The sequence below is a fragment of the Callorhinus ursinus genome, unplaced genomic scaffold, assembly GCF_003265705.2.
Source record: "Callorhinus ursinus isolate GAN/ISIS: 27379988/994484 unplaced genomic scaffold, GSC_fseal_2.0 scaffold61, whole genome shotgun sequence".
NCBI classification, from domain to species: domain Eukaryota; kingdom Metazoa; phylum Chordata; class Mammalia; order Carnivora; family Otariidae; genus Callorhinus; species Callorhinus ursinus.
In genome coordinates, this window is record NW_027397123.1 from 3014522 (window position 1) to 3028453 (window position 13932).

A 13932-nucleotide genomic window follows, 5' to 3' on the forward strand; every position below is an offset into this window, starting at 1 on the left:
ATTTTAACACAAGGATCCCAAGATACTCCACACCCTGCATTTAATTGATAGGTCTCTTAAGTCTTTTAATTTGCAACATTGTTTTTATTTTGTCTTAACATGTATTAGTTAAAAGACCATTTATTCCGTGAAATTTTGTACATTCTGTGTTTGGTTGTTTGTTTCCTTGTGTCATTAATTTGTTCCTTTATTCCCCAAGTTTCCTATAACTTGGTAATTAGATTTAGAGACTAAGTTATACATCTGGGTCAACATTTGGGGCAAGAACACTTAACAAATGATGCTACATTTAGCCATTGCATAACATCAAGATGCACACAGTCTGGCTGACGTAACTGAAATGTTAATGTAGATCAGTGGGTCCTGTCATTCTGCTCCATTAAAAGCTTACTATCAATCTTTTTCACCTAATGATCTTTGCAGCTATCAATATCACCACCAAGATCCATTATTTCATAGAAAGTGATTTTTCAAATTGCCATTCCTTTGACCTTTATTAGCTAGATTTCTCTAATAATAAAGAGCTGTTTTTCAACTTTTGGTTGTCTTAAAATATAGGTAATAAAGGAAAGACAAAATAAATGCTCCACTTTCCCCCTTTATTTATCAATAAGTGCCCTAATATGCTTCATACCTGACCAGTGTATTTGGTCAGGGAAAAAAGGAAGCTATCAAAGGCTGTAGTGGTCATGACAAAAGGATATAGGAACCAATTTGAGGGGATTCCCATTGGCCAAAAATAGGACAGTCTGAGCATAAAAAGGCTACAATGTATTTTTAAAAACACAAGAGTTGTAATACAAGTGATTTTTAATTTCCAAATAATTTCTTTTTACATTACTCTTTGTTGATTTTAAATTAAATTTAGACTGGGGCCAGAGAATGGAGATTATAGAATATTTGTTTTGTTTTTTTTTTAAGATTGTATTTATTCATGAGAGGCAGAGAGAGAAGCAGGCTCCCCATGGAGCAGGGAGCCCAATGCCGGACTCCATCACAGGTCCCTGGGATCACAACCTGAGCCGAAGGCAGACACTTAACTGACTGAGCCACCCAGGTGCCCCAGAATATCTGCTTTTTTATGAACAAATTGAAAAAGAATTTCTGTTTTAAAGAGTAAGTTATCTGAGGTTCAAAAAGGGTGAGTGTTAGTGGAAGGCATTTCTTTATTTGTTGTACCCATAGTCTTTCATACGACTTTTCAAAGAAGTAGTATTAATGATAACAAAATTTAGTTGCTTAAAACAATCATTTTATTATATCTCATGATCTTCTGGGTTAGGAATTTGGGCAGGGGCTCATTTGGTAGGTTCGTCTATTTTATATGGCATCAACTGAAGTCAGTCTGGCATTCAGCTGCTGGCTGGTCTGGAGGATCCAACACTATTTTACTCAAATATCTGGTGTCTTGGTAGGCATGTGTGGAAGACTGGGCTAAGAAGGGTGCTCTTCCTTTCTGTGTAGTCTGAGGGCTTCCCCATGTGGTCTCTTCAGCAGAGCAGCCAGACTTTTTAACAAAATTCAGGGCCTAAGCTTAAGACAGCATTCCAAGAAATGAAGTAAAATCTACCAGTAAAGCCTGGGTCCAGAAACTGGCACAGCAGTACTTCTACTAGTCAAAGCAGTCACAGTCTGCCCAGCAGGGATGTAGATTCCAGCTCTTGACGGTGGGAGAGAAATGTCAAAGAATTTACAGCAATCTTTATTCTGCCACAGTATTATATTACCATTTACAAATGAAAAAATTATAGCACAGAGCAGTTAAACATCTTACCAGCATAATACAAGTGGGAAGGTGACTGGACAGAGATGATGTGTCTCCCACATTTTTACACTGATAGGATTAATTTTTAGAATAAATGTGAAGTTTATCAGGTTTAAGTGATGGTGGAATACATTAAGTTAACATACTCTTTTAATGATATAAAACCTCTCATGCCAAGTCAGTTCCCTGTATGAAGGAAGCAAAAGGGATTAATTACTACAGTCATAGAGTGTTCTACAAGACAGGACTGAAAAACTATCTTATATTTTTACATTATGAATTTTCAGATGATGGGTAAGGTGTGAATGTTGTCTAAAGGCCTTCTTACATTCTTTACATTCATAGGGTTTCTCACCAGAATGAATCCTCAGGTGTTGAATAAGGGATGAATTAAGTCTAAAAGCCTTCCTACATTCCTTACATTCAAAAGGTTTTTCACCAGTATGAATACTCTGATGGAGAGTAAGTTTTTGGCGCAATCTAAAGGCCTTCCCACATTCCTTACATTTATAGGGCTTCTCACCAACATGAATACTCTGATGTTGTGTAAGTTGTGAGAGTAATCTAAAAGCCTTCCCACATTCCTTGCAGTCATAGGGTTTAACACCAATATGGATACTTTGGTGTGAAATAAGTTGTGAGTAACGACTAAAGGCCTTCCAACACTCCTTACATTCATAAGGTTTCTCACCAGTGTGAATTCTGTGATGAAGAATAAGATGATAACCACGACTAAAGGTCTTTCCACATTCCTTACATTCATAGGGTTTCTCACCAGTATGAATTCTCTGGTGGAGTGTTAGTTGTTGTCTCACTCTAAAGGCCTTCCCACATTCCTTACATTCATAGGGTTTCTCACCAGTATGAAGTTTGTGATGTACTCTAAGGCCAGAGCCACACAAAAAGGCCTTCCCACATTCTTTACATTCGTAGAGTTTGTCAGCAATATTAAGCTTCTGATGTCGAGTAAGGTGTGCATACTGTCTAAAGGCCTTTCCACATTCTGTACATACATAGGGTTTCTCACCAGTATGAATCCTCTGATGGAGAGTAAGTTGTCCACGCACTCGGAAGGCCTTCCCACATTCTTTACATTCATAGGGCTTCTCACCAATATGAATTTTCTGATGTACTCTGAGGTCTGGGCCACATATGAAAGATTCTCCACATTCCTTACATTCATAGAGCTTTTCACCAGAATGAAGTCTCTGATGTCGAGTAAGATGTGCAGTCTGTCTAAAGGCCATTCCGCATTCCTTGCATTCATAGGGTTTTTCACCAGTATGAATTCTATGATGGAAAGTAAGCTGTTGGCGTACTCTAAAGGTTTTCCCACATTCTTTACATTCATAGGGTTTCTCCACAAAATGAAGTCTCTGGGGTGAAGTTAGAGATGTGCGTTTTTGGTAAGAGGACACTTTTTGAGATGCAGTTTTCATTTGACTGAAATATCCCTCCTGTCCTTCAAATTTTCTTTTGGACTCCCAATCACTTTTTAAAATTAGGCCCTTAAGGCCATGGTTTTTAATTCTTTCCATTATCTTCCACTGGGGTGAGTTTATTTCGTGAATGTCATTTTCCGAAGAGAACTTCTTGGTCTCATACCTGGTCTCTAAATCTAAAAGAAAGTAAGAGAGCAAACAAACACATGGTTTCCTTTTTTTAAAAGAAGTAAAATTTCTAAAGTAGAAATAAAAGACAACTAAAGTAATACTCAGTGAAATTCTAAAAATCAGTTATACAGTTTGAAAAAAAAAGGATAAGGTAATACCAGGAAAAATGAAAGTTCGTGTTAAGAAAGTGAGACTGGTGATTAGTAAACATTTTAAGGCAGTGGGTCTCGAATTGAGATGTAGAGTAGAATCACAGAGAACTTGTTCTAAATATTGATGTTTATTTATTTTTTAAAGATGTATTTATTTGAGAGAGCACACACATGCACATGCATGGGCGTGCACACCTACACACACACCCCCATACACACATGCTCGAGCAGGGGGAGAGGGAGAGAGAGAATCCCAAGCAGACTCCACGCTGAGCACAGAGCTTGACCCAGGGCTCGATCCCATGACCCTGAGAACATGACCTTAGTTAAACCAAGAGTTGGATGCTCAACCAACTGAGCCACCCAGATGCCCCTAAATACTGAGGTTTAGATACCACCCAAACCACCTGGAGCAGATTCTACAGTCCTGGCCAGTCCTGTATTTAATAATCTTCATGCAATTCTGATGGAGATGAAAGGTTAAGAATTCATACTTAACTTTTTTCAATAATTTCTTTTTATTCTTAGACTAAAATAAAAATTGCTATGGTTAAAAGGCCTCTGCTTACCTATAACACATCATCTCAGTCTGCTCTATCTCCCCAAATCTTCTGCTTGGGTTCTTTGCACTGCTGGCTACTTCTCATCCTGAGGGTTTTTTTTTTTTTTTAAGATTTTATTTATTTATTTGACAGAGAGCACAACCAGGGGAAGCGGCAGGCAGAGGGAGAGGGAGAAGCAGGCTCCCCGCTGAGCAAGGAGCCCGATGTGGGGCTTGATCCCAGGACCCTGGGATCATCACCTGAGCCGGAGGCAGATGCTTAACCAACTGAGCCACCCAGGCGCCCCTCATCCTGAGGTCTTAGGTTAAAAGTCACTTCCTTTAAGGCTGACTACTATCAGTATCTAAACCTATGTTCTTATATATGTATTGCATAGCAACATATGTCTGTGTTGAAATTATATATTTTTAAATGTTTCCACTTGTTGCTCTCCTTTCCTTACCCCTAGACTTCTTTAATGGCAGAAACAATCTCTACTTTACTCTCCATTAAATAATACATTCAGGGGCGCCTGGGTGGCTCAGTTGGTTAAGCATCTGCCTTTGGACTAGGTCATGGTCTCAGGGTCCTGGGATCGAGCTCCATGTCAGACTCCCTGCTCAGTGAGGAGTCTGCTTCTCCTTCTCCCTCTGCCCCTCCCCCCCAGTCGTGTGCTCTCTCTCTCTCAATAAATAAAATATTTTTAAAAAATAAATAATACATGCATAGCACAAAATGAGTTTCACTCACTGAATTCCCATGGTTCTATACTCATTCTTTTTTTCTTTTGAAGAGTTTATTTATTTATTTGACAGAGACAGAGATAGCGAGAGCAGGAACACAAGCAGTGGGAGTGGGAGAGGGAGAAGCAGGCCTCCCCCCCGAGGAGGGAGCCCAATGCGGGACTCGATCCCAGCACCCTGGGATCATGACCTGAGCCGAAGGCAGACGCTTAATGACTGAGCAACCCAGGCGCCCTCATTCTTTTTTTTTAAGGTTATATACTTATTCTGAATATATTTCTGTCTCTAATCTCTCACATATTACAACAATGATTAAATATTCCCTTTATTCATCCAAGCTAGTCCAGCTAAATATATAAATGGAAAATGGTGGTTATATACCCTTATACATCCTTTCATTGCTTAAACCCCTTATCTATCTTCATATAGCTATGAGCTACTTTTTCCTTTGTCTCCACATCACAGTAAAAGTACTGAGGAGTTCTATTCATTAATCTCTCTTCAATTCTATTACTCATCCATTTTATAATGTTCATCTGGTTTTGTTCCCTCATCTCTTTGCTCAGGTCTCCTTTCCGTTCCTTTAGAGGCAAGACCGTTCCTATATTTCCTAGAAATGTGTGCCAGTGATTTTCCATACAGGAAAACATGTTTATACTTTACTGAAGTTCTTATGAAATCCTTAGCAAAAAAGAAAAGAAAAAAAAAAGATGCGATATGTAAGGAACTCACTAATAGGGACAAAGGGGTCTTGCAGTCACTTGAGTGTGAAGAATCTGCTAACAAAGGTCATGTTGGATTTAGAGAGAAGATGGTAAACCAATAGGAGAAACAGCCAGAGAAACATTTAAGTGCTGAATGAGTTACATATGAGAGAGAAAAAGGAAGATGTTTTCAATTATTATATGGTCTGTATAAAAAGGTTGAGATAATATAGACTTTTTTTTAATTTTTTTTTTTTAGAGATTTTATTTATTTGAGAGCGAGCGAGCATGAGAGGGGTGAGGGTCAGAGGGAGAAGCAGACTCCCTGCTGAGCAGGGAGCCTGATGCGGGATTCGATCCTGGAGTCCAGGATCATGACCTTGGCAGTTGCTTAACCAACTGAGCCACCCAGGTGCCCTAGACATTTTCTACTAAAGCTGGAAATAATAAAATTTTAAAAACCCAAAACTAAATCCACTTGAAATTTTAGAAGTCTATATTAAATAACTTTTAGATCAATAGGGAAATAAATTCCAAAACAGTATTTTTGTTTTTTAGAAAACAATGGTAATAATAATTTTAAAATTCACACTAAATTAGTATCTACAAAATATAAGCATAGTGCTTAGAAGAAAATTTAAAAACTTAAATACAGCAATAAACATGAGAAAAATCAATTAAAAATCAAAGAAATCAGAAAAATAAACTGAAGCAAAGCAGAAGAAATTGATATAAATGCAGAATTAGAAAACAGAAAAAAAACTAATAGATAAAAACTTTCTTTTAAAAAACAAATCAGCAAAACAGATAAAGCATTAGTTAACACAAGGAAAATAGCAAGAAAGCACACAAATAAGAAATGACAAAGTGAAAATAACCATGAATACAGAGGATAGCTGAAAAAAAGATTACTGTGCCCACAGATTTTAAAACATAGCTAAAATGAGTAATTTTCTAGGAAAATATATTTACCAAAACTGGCCACAGAAGAGATACAATGCTTAAACATTAATTTCCAAAGAGTAAATAGAGAATGTGGTCAGACTTACCATCTCCTTCTCCTAAAAAAGAAGCTTTAAAGAACAGGCCATCCAAATTCTATTTAGACTGAGAACTAAGAAAAAGGAGGACTTCCGAACTATTTTCATAAAGTAATATTGTACTAAATAAAGGTCACTAATAAAAACTGCATACCAATTTTCTGAAAACTGATATAAAAATTCTAAGCATCTAATAAAACAGCACATTGACCCAGTATTGTTTATTCAAAGAATTTCAGGGTGATCCAATATGGGGAAATCTATGAAAATAAATCAACATTTTTTTAAAGATTTATTTCTTTTTAAGATTTTATTTATTTATTTATTTGAGAGAGAGAGAGAGAGAGAGAGAGAGAGAGAGCAAGAGTGAGAGAGCACAAGCAGGGAAGGAGCAGCAGGGAGCCCAGATGCAGGGCTCAATCCCAGGACCCCAAGACCACAACCCAAGCCGAAGGCAGACACTTAACTGATTGAGCATGCCCCTATTTATTTATTTTAGAGAGAGACAGAGACAGAGCTGGGAGAGGGGCTGAGGGAGAAAAGCAGACTCCCCGCTGAACAGGGAGTGCAATGCGATGCCAGGCTTGATCTCAAGACCCTGAGACCATGACCTGAGCCTTCTTTTTATTCCTCAAACATGCAAAGTTAACTTCCTCCTTAGGCCTTTTCTATTGGCTCAGAAGGCTCTTGCCCTAGAGAGCTTGAGCTCTTCATGGCTTGAGCCTTCATATCTCTCCTCAAAAAAGTCTTCCCTCATTTGTCTACTTTTCTGTATGCAAGTTATATACTTCACTAAGTTACTTAAAGGAAGAAAGAAACAAAGGAAGAAAAGAAAATGAAAGAAAAAAATGATCTTGTTTAAGATGTCTAACTTTGAGTCAACAGTTGTCATTTTGGCTAAATATTTCCTGATTAAACTGATATTATCTTATTCATCTGGAACCTCTGCATTTCATTGTTTTTTCAGCATTAACAATGGTAAATGTCATTTAATTATCTAAATGTGAAAAAGAAAATAAGTTAGGATTGGGACAAAAAGCGTGTCTTTACTTCCTGTAGTAGACAGTGACTAAGAAGATATAACGTTATAGACAGTGTGGGCACTGAAATGGCCTTGTTACAAAACAAGAACTCAGCCTAAAATGGGTCTCCTCAGCCAGACCTGAATGTACAGAGAGCAAAATACAAAATGACAACATATGTCTCTATATAAAGAATTTTGAGGAATTTTTTTTAAGTAGGCTTCATGCCCAGCATGGAGCCCAACTTGGGGCTTGAACTCACCACCCTGAGATCAAGACCTGAGCTGAGATCAAGAGTCAGACGCTTAACCGACTAAAGCCACTCAGGTGCCCCTAGGATCTTTTTTTAAGAAGACATTCAAAGAGAAATGAAAACAGCACAGAGGCAGAAGCTAAACAAAGAGATCATTGTCCCCATACTCTATTACACTCATGTTTCTTCCTGATATGAAGGTATACACACACACACACACACACACACACGCAGAAAAAAAGCAAAGAATGATACTCTGTGATCTAAGGATCTGTCTTCTAGAGTAATTCATATGAAACTTTGATTGCTGATAAAACATTTATTACTACAGTGTCAAGCATATTTTTCTTTATAGGCTTTTATTTCCCCAAAAAAGGTTTTTCAGACCATACCTAAAATAGCCTTTTAGCCCACACCATTTTCTCTTCCCTTACTCTTTTTACTTTACTTCATAGTACTCTATTAGCTGAAATTATATTTGCTATTTATTTACAGTTACTATGTGTCTCTTATTACAAGGTAAATTCCATGAGGACAGAGACTTTTTGGTTTTGTTTACCACTATATGGATAGTGTCTAGCACTGTGCCCAGCCTAGAGGTAGGTACATAAGTCAGTCAATTTATCTACTATTTATAAATGCAAAAGAAAGCAGCTGAGTCAAAAAATACAGAGAGAGTGGTTGTCAGTAGGGAACAAAGAGAGCACCTCTCCACCCATGCCCCCTTCAAAGGGGAGGAAAATTTGAAACAACAACAAAAGAGTGGTAAATGAGATAAATAGTTCTATTAGTATCCCTAACTAAGACCTTAATTTGCTCCTCAGGTCTTAGACCTTTTCTCTTCAGGCCTTGGACCTTTATTTTTAAATTTTTTTTAAGATCTTATTTTTAAGGGCACCTGGGTGGCTCAGTCAGTTAAGTGTCTGCCTTTGGCTCAGGTCATGATCCCAGAGTCCTAGGATCGATCCCCGCCCCCCGCCCCCCTCCCCCCTCGGGCTCCGTGCTCAGCAGGGAGTCTGTTTCTCTCTCTGCCCCTCACCCCACTTGTGCTCGCTCTCTCTCTCTAATAGATAAAATCTTTAAAAAAAAAAGTTTTTATTTTTAAATAATCTCTATGTCCAATGTGGGGCTTGAATTTACAAACCCAAGATCAAGATTTGAACACTCTACTGGCTGAGCCAGCCAGGTGCCCCAGGCCTTCGACCTTTAAAGAGGACTCTGTAAACAACCATCAGTAGAGTGTGCCTCTTCCCTAACTAATTGGGTGGTTTCCTCTGTGATGGCTTCCCCCTGCTCAAATGGCTCTCACTCACCTGGATATCGCCTCCTTCCTTTCCTCACAACTTTCCAGGGCTCTTTTCCTTGCTCCAATAAGGAAATCACATCTGGCTTAGAAATGAAGCATCCTGGTTAGAAGAAGGTGATATGGAAATAGAAAATAAATTCAAAATTACTTTGATTCAGTTTTGGTTAAATTTTTTTTTTAAGATTTTATTTATTTATTTGAGAGAGAGAATGAGAAATAGAGAGCATGAGAGGGAAGAGGGTCAGAGGGAGAAGCAGACTCCCCACTGAGCAGGGAGCCCGATGCGGGACTCGATCCCGGGACTCCAGGATCATGACCTGAGCCGAAGGCAGTCGCTTAACCAACTAAGCCACCCAGGTGCCCCAGTTTTGGTTAAATTTTTAATTAACTATAAGTCAAATGGGAATTGATAAACCTTTAGAACAAAGAAGGGCAAGATGATTAAAAAATATTCACATTAAGGTTACATAATAAATAGATTAATTTATATTCATACAAGTAATCCTTCCTGAGAGGCAATAGTGGTTAAGAGCACAGATTGCCTGAGTTCAAATCCTGTCTCTGCCACATCTCAATTGTAAGATCAGTAATAGCATCTATCATACACAATTGTTGTGACATTAACATATATCCATATCTAAACATTGCCTAGAATATGTACTCGGCACTATATATACAGTTGACCCTTGAACTATGCGAGATTGAACTGCATGGATCCACATATATGTGGATTTTTTTGATACAGTATAGTACTGTAAAAGTATTTTCTCTTCTTTATGATTTTCTTGACATTTTCTCTTCTCTAGCTTACTTTATTGTAAGAATACAGTATAATACATATAACATACAAAATATGTGTTAATCAACTGTTTATATTATCAGTAAAACTTCTGATCAACAGTAAGCTATTAGTAGTTAAGTTTTTGGGGAGTCAAAAGTTACATGCAACTTTTTGACTGTGTAGACGGTTGGTGTCCCTAACCCCTATGTTGTTCAAGTGTTGAATGTATTTTATTAGCTATTATTTATTGTCATTGTTGTTTTGCTGAGAGGAAAACAAAAAGCTTCTGGAGGCATTTATTATTTCTTCGGATGTTCACACAATGTTAAGTGCAAAGTTCTTGGATTTTTAACTCTCAATCATAAAAGTAGGTAAAAATCAGTAAGTTTATTAACAAAAGGAATGAGTTCTCTTGAACTGTAAATAAATCCTGTTGATCCAACTTATCACTGCAGATATTATGTGTTCGTTTGATAGATTAAAAACTGAGATATAGAGTCTGGCTATTTTCCTTACATGTATAACAACAAATAAAACACCTATAGCAATTCTGAGTTCATACACCAAGTGAAACCTGATTTCTATGACACAAGTAAGGCCAATTCAAATCCAGGCCTTTTTCATCATTAAGGCCTGAAGGCCTCTTAAGGATGAGGAAGATGAATATGCTTAACTGAGGTATTCACTTCCAAACAAAGAAAGCTCAAACCATTCACTGAGAAAAGGTAGCAGAAATTTAGATAGTTTCTTGAAAGATATTCCTGAAATTTCCAAAGAAAAAAGCAGATATTACAGTGAACGGGTCTAAATTACTAGAGGCAGAGAACCTTACCCAGTGAGACCAAGTTGCTGTAATTCTCCAACATTACATCTCTGTACAAGTCCCTCTGTTCCAAGTCCAGGTATTCCCACTCCTCCTGAGAGAAGACTATGGACACATCATTGAACATCACCGACCCCTGCAATGACAAACCATATAATACATTTGAAGTTAAAGAAAATTTGTTTTTAAGATGGAAGAGATACTGGAGGACATGGACCATATGGCAAACCAAAAGGCTTAGGCAAAGGCTTAGGCTAGAAGCCTTTAACATAGTGAGTTAGGAAACGCTTCATGCCTGAAGCAGCATGCCTATGTGCTCTTGAAGAATCCTGTTGCTACAGGTGCAGTCTCTTGAATACTCTGGTGTATCTTGATCATCCAAACATGTCTGGGAAAGAAAAAAATCAGTTTTCCAATTAAATAAAATATTTTAGATAAGCCTCTGCCTGTTATATGTCTCCCTCATAAATTCTCAAGAAATGTGAGTTCTTCCACCCTTTCCCCTTAAAGAACAGATTTTTTAAAAGTTTCCTTACAATATTTGTTAGAAAAGGATCTGAATATAGTTAAAGAATTTCTTCCAAGTTCATCATTGAATCAGACAATATTGTAAGCATTTTTCCATTTATGACAAATTCTTTAGTGAACTTTAAAAAAATTGTATAATAGTCTATGTGAGGGATATATGAGACTTAATCATTCTTCCATTTTGGTCTATACAAAATATTTAAGGTACTCCTGAGTTCTGAAGGTCCACAACTACGTATGTATCTGCACCATCTTCCTACTTGTTATCATTCTTCATCTTTAACTGTATGCATTCCTCGTTCCTGACTTAGAGGATATGGATGTAGATTTTGGATACTGGTGATCCAGATTCACAAAGTTATCATTCTAGACCAGCATATCCTGTTGAACTACAAATGGAACCTTATTCCTAGTGTACAACTCTTAGGGATTCCCAGAAAAGATCCTTGATCTCTCTGCATGCAAGACCCAACAATATCTCTGCCCAGTCTCAAAAGTCTCACAAAACATGAGATTTCACCATATATTGAGGCTGAGGTCAACCAACAGCAAATCTTATCTTAAATACCTGGGAAACTCAAATCCAGAAACATCCAGTTTCCCCATGAGTAGTCAAATGGGCCGATCCTCTTTCATCAACTCACAAGAGATGGTCAAACATCTCCCTCAAGTGATTTCATTTCTGCCCCACTACAACCCTTAGCAGAAGACCGAGCACGTATAGGAGATGCTGAATGATTTTTTTCAATGAATAAATGAATAATGACTGGGGAAAAGAGGATTCACAGGATAGGTGTGCTAAACAGCCTCATCCCTCACTGGATTTGGAGGATGGGAGAAGATTCCTAGGCTCTGATAGGAAGTTTCAGGATAAAAAAATGTTCCTAAGACATTAACATGAAAGTATTTTCAGAAGGAGAAAGAAACAGTAACTTACACGGGCCATGGTTTAGAAATTCAAGAACTGGTCAGTCTTCCTTAGGGTTTAGTTGTCTGGAGAGCAGAGTTCACAGAGGCCAGAGCTGAGGGAGGAAAAGGAGGCCATAAGATCAGATAGGCCTCAGAACTCCTAAAATGGCTGGAGTCCATTTGTTCTTTCCCCTCCTTTGACCTTCCCAACACACACACACACACTGAGGGAAATATGAGGGAGTCTGGACAAATCACATCCCTTTACAGAAATTCCAGGGCTAGGGGCACCTGGCTGGCTTAGTCAGTAGAGCATGCAACCCTTGATCTTTGGGTTTTAAGTTTGAGCCCCACAATGCATGCACAGATTACTTAAAAAAGTAAAGTCTTAGAAAAAAAATTAAAAAGGAATTCCAGGGCTGATAAAGGGCCACATCATCTAAACAAGAATATCTTTCAAAGCCTCATAGGCCTGCTTGGATTCATCAGTTACAAAGAGAGAAATTCATTAGAACCAATCCTGGCAGTCATTAACCACTGTCAAACTGCTGCACTGGTACCCTGCTGACCTGCCAGCCTGCAGCCGGGACAGTAACTTCCAGAATCTTCTGGGCTCATTACTCTTTTCAGTCAGAATCAACTGCACTGCTTTCCTGCATGACTTATTTGCCATTCTCTTTCTTACAACCTAGGCTGAAAAGGTGTGGATACATGCTCTCAACAGGTAGACAACACATATCTACTTATCAAAGACTTTCATAGGATGGATATTTTATATACATTAAATGGATCCTCAGGATTGCTATGCAGTATATAATTACTTATGCGATGGACCAGAATATTCACACTAAAAGAAGTAAAATCACTTGCAGAAATTCAGTTAAGTAGCAAAGCTAAATTTGAAATCCTTTTTTTTCTAACCAAAGTCAGCTCTCAATCAACTCTCTTGTCTCTGAAACCCAGAATCTCTTGTTCCATGAGCATGCATAACTCATTAAAAAAGCAGAAATAACACAGGAAACCCCCAAAGACATTTTTTTTCAAGATTTTATTTAATTATTTGTCAGAGAGAGAAAGAGAGAGAGCACAAGCAGGGGGAGTGGCAGGCAGAGGGAGAAGCAGGCTTCCCACTGAGCAAGGAGTCAGATGCGGGACTCGATCCTAGAACTCCAGGACCTTGACCTGAGCTGAAGGCAGATGCTTAACTGACTGAGCCCCCAGGGGTTCCCCCCAAAGACATTAGAGTACTGATGCCCGTATTAGCAAGTTTGTAAGGAAATGAATATTCTAACCTGCAGATTGTGTAAATTTAAAAGTATGTACAGAAAGCATTTAAACCATGCACATCTTCTGACTCAAATTCTACTGGGGGGATTAATTCTACTCTGTATATGTGCACAAGATATAAGAATGTGCTGACAGACATTAATCAAAATGGAAAAAAGCTGGAAGGAACCTAAATATCCTGCGGTAGGAAACAGATCAAATAAATTATAAAGCACCCACAGAGTGAAAAAGCTTGTCACTTAAAAAATGATAATACAGATCTTTAATTGGAAAGATGGAAATATGTTTACTACATATTGCTGAATGAAGAATGTAGGTAATAACAGTTGTGAGTACTGTGATTCTGTTATAGCAGGGCAAAAAGACCTATGTGTGTGTGTGTGTATATATGTGTATATATTTATATTTATGTTTGTATGTGCACAGTAATCACTAAATACTAAGCTTTTAAAAATACATAACGA

The 13932-nt window shown here is 37.9% G+C and overlaps 1 protein-coding gene across 5 annotated transcripts in view; it reads right to left on the bottom strand.

Moving 5' to 3' along the window:
• Positions 1-13932, bottom strand: part of ZFP14 (ZFP14 zinc finger protein) — a 225154-nt gene that overhangs the window by 168886 nt on the left and 42336 nt on the right. Inside the window, exons 2-6 of one of the 5 annotated variants that reach the window (XM_073885286.1) lie at positions 12210-12294; positions 11040-11132; positions 10754-10880; positions 9148-9240; positions 1231-3383 (exon numbers count right to left, since the gene is read on the bottom strand). In XM_073885286.1, the coding sequence (XP_073741387.1) occupies positions 2026-3383; positions 9148-9240; positions 10754-10880; positions 11040-11132; positions 12210-12218 (1680 nt within the window). In that variant the 5' untranslated portion in view covers positions 12219-12294 and the 3' untranslated portion in view covers positions 1231-2025. Of the gene's footprint in view, positions 1-1230; positions 3384-9147; positions 9241-10753; positions 12295-13932 lie in introns of those variants that run through there. The other 4 variants (XM_073885292.1, XM_073885284.1, XM_073885299.1 and 1 more) reach the window with 4 other exon arrangements.